This window comes from Arvicola amphibius, chromosome 14 (genome assembly GCF_903992535.2).
Source record: "Arvicola amphibius chromosome 14, mArvAmp1.2, whole genome shotgun sequence".
Lineage (NCBI taxonomy): Eukaryota > Metazoa > Chordata > Mammalia > Rodentia > Cricetidae > Arvicola > Arvicola amphibius.
In genome coordinates, this window is record NC_052060.1 from 8,067,805 (window position 1) to 8,076,035 (window position 8,231).

General features: G+C 41.7%; 1 protein-coding gene across 1 annotated transcript; it reads left to right on the forward strand.

The window, feature by feature from the left end:
* Positions 1 to 2,449: 2,449 nt before the first annotated feature.
* Positions 2,450 to 3,586, forward strand: LOC119801220 (speckle-type POZ protein-like). The gene has a single exon (XM_038311706.1). The coding sequence runs from the start codon at positions 2,450 to 2,452 to the stop codon at positions 3,584 to 3,586; it is 1,137 nt and encodes a 378-aa protein (XP_038167634.1).
* Positions 3,587 to 8,231: the final 4,645 nt, after the last annotated feature.

The window sequence follows — 8,231 nt, forward strand, 5'->3', positions numbered from 1 at the left end:
TATTTTGAAGATCAGACCTCTGTCTGATGTGGGTTTAGTGAAGATCTTTTCCCATTCTGCTTTACAGAAGCTTTTCATTTTTAGGAGGTCCCATTTTTTAATTGTGTCTCTCAGTGTCTGAGCTGCTGGGGTTATATTTAGGAAGTGGTTCCTTGTCTCAATGTATTCAAGTGTACTTCCCACTTTTGCTTCTGTAAGGTTCAGTGTGGCTGGCTTTATGTTGAGGTCTTTGATCCATTATGAATTGAGTTTTGTGCATGGTGCTAGATATAGGTCTATTTTAGTTCTTTTACTTGTTGATATCCAGTTGTGCCAGCACCACTTGTTAATTATGCTTTCATTCTTCCATTTGATATTTTTTTGCTTCTTTGTTAAAACTCAGGTATTCAAAGATATGTGAATTGACATCCGAGTCTTCTACTCGGTTCCATTGGTCCTCCTGTCTGTTCTTATGCCAATACCAGGCTGTTTTCAGTATTTTAGCCCTGTATTAGAGTTTGAGAATAATTCTCTATATGAACAAATCCTGTACTTGAACCACAGAGAATTCTAAGTTCCTCATGAAAATCTGCTCTTCTCTCCAGGAATATGCTCCTGGGAAACCCAGGCTAGCAATGTAAAGAATTTCTCTTAAAAATGAGGGTCCTGCATTACTGCCTACCTTCACTCAAATGACACATTGGAGGAAAGTGGTACCTGCCACCCTTACTAAACCCACATAGAAAACAGTAACTGATGTTATTAGTTACCCACCTGTAATAGATTCCTAACTGAGGAACTAAGCATTAGGAGATCAAAACCAATTGATTGATTTATCCTGTCTTTAGGGATGAGTAGCATTGGAGCCAGACTTTCAGGAGAGCTAGGCTGGGAATTGTTGACAGGATTGAATCACTGAGGTTATTTTCCTGTCCTCTAGGCTTTGTGGGTCCCTACAGACATGACGAGCTAGAGAAAGATGATAGATGTGGGGAGTATTTTACAGACCATGATCTAAGGAAAAGGGGAAGCATCTCAAAGTCCCTTCTTTAGTAATTGTTGAAAATATTCTGCACCCTTTAAAAGCCAGAATACTCTCTCCCATTTAAGGTCAAGCATGGGAGTTCAAAGTTGAAGAACAGAACTCACCACTGAGGAGGAAAAGTATGAGGTAATGAGACACTTAATCTCCGCAGTCTGATTGATGGAAATGAGAAGTAATTAGAATTTTCTCATAGCACACCCTTAAGTGGATCAGGAAGAGAATATAAGAAGGATTAACTGAGGAGGACCAGAAAGACCACCAATAAATTTAGTGGAGCCATCCCAGGGACTGTGAGTCTGTTGGAATAAAATGCAGGAAGGAAGACAGCCACTTTCAGACAATTCTGTCTGGCTCTACTCCTGCCTCCTTATATGAATTCTTCCACCATGACCTTCATGCTGTGAACACTGACAGGGTAAGAAAAGCATCTCTTCCCAGATCGTGTTATGGGAGGAATTCTTATAACAACTTGAGAAGAGTAATAACAGCTGTGTAGAAATGAGCCCCATTTCCTTACTTATGGAAGATTGACCCCAGTAAGCAAATTCTCTGGAGATTGTTGTTCTTGGTTCCCAACTTGACTACACCTGGAATTAACTAAAATCCTAAAACAGAGGGCACTACTGTGAGAAATGTTTTTGCTTAAGTTGAAGTAGGTACAGCACTTCACAGACACACTTCAGAGGCAGAAAAACACAAAAATTTATCTGAAGGCCTGAAGAAACACACCTTTAATCCATATCTAGAGTCTTAAAAACACACCTCTAGCTGTGCCACACCTTTTGCCTCCTGCGAGCATATAAAAAAACATGAAGGAAGCTGTTGCTCATTGCCTGCTTGGCTTCACCTTACAGCAAGACCATTCCCTCAAAGGCATTAGAGGATTCTTCTTTATAATTGCAGCATAGACTGAGGATGAGTCCGCATGTCTAATCTCCTGTACTGAGTAAGTACTGCATTCCTGGACTCTCCCTTCACAGGTAGCCTTTTTGGGATTAGCAGGACTACAGCCCTAAGTCATTCTAATGAATCTCTTTTGTTCATAAAGAGAGAGTACTTGGGTATGTTCTGTTATTCTAGAGAACCACTGTGCAAAATTTTGGATGAGTATATAAAATGTTGCAAATTATCAAAAGCTGTGTATGATTCTCAAAATTAGAAATCCATTGACCTAAGATTCAATCTAGAAAAAAAAAATGAAGTGATAGCACAGTCCCTTGTAGCCTAGTCTACCCACACGGAAACTAGAATTGAAATCTGGATACTTTCAAAGACTCAATTTTCCAGCTCATAAAAGAGGGAACAGAGGAGAAACAGAAGCTAAAAGTATATATCATGCCTTATTGTATCCTACAGGGCAAAAGAAGACAAATCCTAGTTTTTCATTTTGGATCCAGTTTAACCTTCAAGCTACCTTCAGGAGAAATGTCGCAGGATGCCATAGACAAGATCTGGGACTATAAACTGTTCAACATCCAGAATTTCTCCTGCAGGTGGACCATCCACAACTTCTGTTTTATTCTGGAGGAAATGAGGGACAGTATTAGAAGCCCAACTTTCTCAATAGGAGACGATGACAAATGGTGTTTGAGAGTTCACCCTAAGGGCGTCGATGAAGAAAGCACAGATTACCTGTCAGTTAACCTAGAGTTGCTCAGCTCTACAAAGAGTCCCCTTAATGTACGGTTCAAGTTTTGGATCATAAACACCAAAGGAGAAAGAAACAAACCTGTGACTAGCCGGAAAGACTTTAGTTTCCTGCCAGGCTACCAAAGCGGTTACAAAATGTTCATCCTTCGAGATTTCCTCTTGGACCCTTCTCGTGGACTTCTCCCTGAAGACCAGTTCACCCTCCTCTGCTTGGGGATGCTGGTCCCGTACTCCTACAGTATCCCTGACGAGAGCACGGAGCAGAGAATCCAGGTTCCCAAAGGCCCATTAGGAGTTGATCTAGGACAGCTGTGGTTGAATTCCAGCTTCACAGACTGCAGCCTCGTGGTAGCTGGCCAGGAATTCCAGGCTCACAAGGCCATCTTAGCTGCTCACTGTCCAGTTTTCAGAGTCATGTTTGAACATGACACGGAGGAGAGCAGAAAGAATCGATTTGAGATTCATGACTTGGAACCTGATGTCTTCAAGGCAATGATGAGCTATATTTACACCGGGAAGGAACCAGTCCTCCACAGCATGGCAGATGCTGTGCTGGCAGCTGCTGACAAGTATGGCCCGGAGCATTTGAAGGTCATGTGCCAGAGTGCCCTCTTCAGGGACCTCTCTGTGGAGACTGCTGCCCACACTCTCTTCCTGGCTGACCTCCACAGGACAGGGCAGCTGAAAACACAGGTGCTGAATTTTATTACAGCTCATGCTTCCGAGGTCTCTCAGACCAGAGACTGGAAGACAATGGTGGATTCATACCCTCACTTGGTGGCTGAAGCATACAGCTCCCTGGCTTCTGCTCAATGCAATCTACTGGAGCCCCCTCTCAAACGTCTGAAGCAAGACCAGGAACCTGTCACCGGTACCCTACATGTGTATACCAGAAGCAGTGGCCTATGTTGATACCAATGACTCCTGGGTAGACTATGCGGTACATACAGCATTTACAACAACTCTGGGGAAAGACAACACAGTTAGTAGTGCTTTAATACATTTATTAATGACTTGAATATTGTAGTGGTGTATTATTTGTATTTTGATAAATAATAAATCTTGCCTGAAGACCACAAGTAAAGCTAAAGCCACGGGAGGTCAGGCAATGGTGACACCTTTAATCCCAGGATTTGTTAGACAGAGTAACATGGATCTCTGTGAGTTTAAAGGCACCTTAATCTAAACAAGATCAATGCAGTAACAAATCCAGGTGGTGGTGGCTCACACCTTCAATCCTAGCCTAGGGAATCCCAGCACTAGAGGTAATATAAAATGGGGTGAGAGAGGTTTAATAATCTGCTTCTTCTACAGTCACCCAGCCTTAATAGAGGAAAGATGTCTCTAGTGGCTTGGCTGCTTTGCTTTTCTGGTTGTCAGTTTGGACCCCAATATCTATCTCTAGGTTTTTATTTTTGGTGATACAGAATGGCAGGTGGGGGAGGAACAGGGATGAACTCTGATGGACTCTTTGCAACCTCTCCTCTGTTGCTGTACTGGTTTGATTTTGGTCCAGTGATTTGGAAACTGGGATTCAGTTTAGCTAATGCCCCCAGCACTTCCCAAAAGGGTTTCTTTGGAGAAACCTGTCTGGAGAGAACTGTGCAGAACATATGATCAAGGGCTCAGAGCAAAGGAGAAAACAAATGGGAATGTTTTCTTATAAGAGAAGGGGAACAGAATGAAGACATTCTTCCCCCAAACTCAATTTGTGGGAACTGGAGAGATGACTCAGTGGGCAAAAGCAATTGTTCCTCTTGCAGAGGACCCTTGTACAGTCACGTAAACAAAATTTACCCCAAATGCAATAGAATATAAAAGGAATAAAAATTGTAGAATGACTTTGTGGATTCCAGTGGTGTTTCTGTTAGAAGAAGCCCAGTCCTGCTCAGCTGCAGAAGTTTGTGCGGGGTCCTCACAGTCACGCACACAAATGTTAATGAAACGATACCTAATGAAACTGTACTCAGAGACTGGTGACTGGCCCAGCTGCCATCAGTTAGGCTTTCTCCAGCAGCTGATGACAGTAAAGGGTTCACAGAATCAGATAAACGGGGATCATAGGGACTCAAAGGGACTGAAGAGGCAATCACACAGTCTGCATGGGTCTGCACTATGTCCTCTGTATGCATACTGTGGTTGTTTATTTCGGGGGTTTTTGTGGGACTCCTAAACAGTAGGACTGTGGGGAGTCTCTGACCTGTTTGTCTGATCTTGGGAACCCTTTCTTCCTTCTGGGTCGACTCCCCCAGCCTTGATATGAGAGCTTGTGCCTATGCTTATTGCATTGCATATGATGTGTTCAGTTGATATTCCCATGTTCACCAACTTCCTGAAGCATCTGTCAGGACTGAAAGATGGACTGGCCATCTCAAGACACAAGGAAAGATTAAAGAAGTAACATCAGCCTCTAGTGCTGGGTCAGGATTGTGTAGGAGGCAGCTTTCTCCTTAGCCCATGTCCATTGGTCCAGGCATTAAGAGGTAGAAAAGGGAATAGCTCCTCTCACTATCACCCCTAGCGACTCCTGGGGAAAAACTTTGCTTCCCATTCCCATAGTTTTAGGTTTTTTAGGTCTGGAAGTTTTAGTTCTAGAGTGATTGGTTGTGTGGGGCCATGCCCCTGTCTGTAGACACAACAAATATTCCACTGAATGGAAGCTCAGACTTCTCCCAAGCCATTGAGCTTCTGATGTCCTTAAAACAACAGGCTGAGAAGGAAATAACAGTGTTTGGAGGCTGATTGATCAAGATAACCATCACAAATTCGGACTGAGTCTCCACAATAATGGAAGAAAGATTATGGTTGTTGGGCAGGAAATCTTCTAGGGTATCTTGGCGCTGCATTGTCCAAAGATTAAAGATGATTGCAGACTGCAACAGCCTTCTCCAGCAGATGACAAAGAAGAGTAGATGCAGCAGGAATGAAAACACATTGCTCTATGTAAAGAGCCAAGACATGTTGTATATTTCTACTGAAGGCAACCGTCCATATATGCTCAATAGATTTTTTGAATTTTGTACATTGAAACATCCCTACATATCTGGGACAAAGCATAGTTCATCATGATAAAATCATAGAATATTATGGTATTCAGATTGTAATTATATAATGAGTATTTTTGCATCAGTGTTCATAATATTTTTGTCTGTGATTTAGCTATCATTGTAATTTTGGCTCATAAAATAAATTTGGGAGAAGGGGGAAGGAAATGGGTGGATGGGAGGAGGTGGAAATTTTTAATAAAAAGGAAAAAATAAATTTGGTAATGATCCTTTTTTCTATTTTCTGGAATAATTGGAGAAGGAAGTACTTTAACTTTTCTTTGAATAGCAGGTAGGTCAATATGCCAAAAGTTTCTGGTCCTGGGCCCTTTTGGTGGGAAGACTGTTAGTGATTATGCTATTTTGCTAGGGTTTTTCTGTCTTTTTAAAATACATGTCTCATCTTGGTTTCCTTTTAGTAATAGAAACCTATTGTTTCCTATTTTGTTTATCTTTGATCCCTTTTGCTTTAATGAGTATTGGATGAATATTACTTCTTCTGATTAGGTTATAGTTGAAGTCTATTTTGTTAGCTATAAAAGCAAGTACACCAGCTTACTTCCTGGTCCATTTGTTTGGAATGTCTATTTTCAAGGCTTTACTGTGAAGCAACCACTACCCATCTTGTTAAGGTGTGTTTCTGGCGGCAGCTGAAGGATGGAACCTGCTTTATTATGCATTCTTATTATTCTGTGACTTCTCACTGGGGAATCAAGACCACTGATAATGAGAGATATCGCCACTTTTGTTTTCTGTTAATGAACAGTGGCTTTCTCAGGTAAGAGGACATCCCCCTCCTGGTAAAGATATGTGTGAATGTCTTTTGCGTGTGACAGGTTACCCTGTGACGTCCCCAGCAATGGGAAAAAAGAAAAGTTCCCCCTGTGCCTCTCCATTAATGAGAAACTTCATGCATAAAGCCTAAGCCTGCTTCCCAGGGGTCCTCAGTTCCTCTGTGAGAAGTCACCCCTGCCCTCCAGGAGCATGCCCATTAGAGCACAGAACTCACAGTTTAAAGTACCTTTCATGGAAACAAGGGGTATTGAAGGGATCACCTACAAACCCTTCAAATGATTGATGAGAGGTAGGGGGTACCTACTACCCTAACCCTGAACACACCTGGCAAATAGTCACCCATGCTACTAGCTAGCCATCTGCACAAAATCTACCAGAGGAATAAAAAAACCAAGGGATGAAAACCAAATGATTGAGTTATCCTATATTGGTAAATAAGTAGTTTGGGACTCAGATTTACAGAAACACCAGACTGGGATTGGCTGAGCTGACTGAATCAATGTATATATTTCTGTGTCCTCTAGGCTTAGAGAGAATCTCCAAAACAGGACTAACTAGAGAGAGATGACATGTAGGTAGAATATTGCTCATCACACTACAGAGGGGGATCTATCCCCAACCCTCCCACTCTGGTTCTGTTGAGTGTATTCTGCATCCCATGGAAATGAGAATAATCTCTCACTCTGAAGGACCAGCAAAATAAGCCCGCCAGTTCCAAGGATTAATGGACAGAACCCACCAGTGGAGGATGTAGTATGTGAGCTATTGAGAAAGTGAATCTGGTCAATCAAGTTGATAGACTTGGAAAGGATTTAGGATATTCATCAACCACACATTTAGATGGATCTAGAAGACTGTGTCCAGGTAGGATTATCTAAAGGGCAGGGGAAAGACCACCATTAAAGTTTGCTGGAGTCATCCTGAGACTGTGAGTCTCAATGGAATCAAGGGCAGGAAAGACAAAACACACTTGTGATGGCTATTCTTGGTTGTCAACTTGACTATATCTGGAATTAATTAACCCCAAAATGGAGAGCACAACTGTGAAAACTCATTGCTTAAGTTGCAGTCGTAGGTAGAGACACTTCAATTGAGGAATTTGAAGAATGAAGACATGCACCTTTAATCTGGATAATGAGGGCGGGGGATACAATTAAGATAAGGCCACTTCCTTTTATTAACAACTATGTCTAATTCATTATATACATATTCTCATTAATGACAATGTCTCTGCTCAACTGTTATTTTAAAAATTATGCTCATATGATGCTTTTCTTTCACTTAATTTTTATTGTTTGACTTTTAGAGATTAAGCAATTTAAAAAGGTCAGTCTCAACTCAAATGAAATAGTTTCCAAGGCCCCGCTTTAAATCCCTGTGTATTCCAGGCTGCCACTGCAGACTGCCTGTGGCTCCTGAATATAATTTACAGGCGGACACTACTGTTTCCATCCTCAGAATCTGTCCTTTGGGGAAGGGGTAATATTTAAGGGAGTGACCTTGGATCTGGGCCGTTATTGCGTTTGTTTTCTTTTAGGAGACAAGATGTCATTTGGTATGCATGGACACACCAATAAAACTTCCCGCATTTCTGCTGCTTAAGTATTCCAGTGCAGACCCAAGTCAAGGAGGGCCATTAGAAGAGCACATTTATTATATATAGAGAAAAATAGCTGTTATGATATATTCCTAGATGGAACATTGGACTATTGTTTACA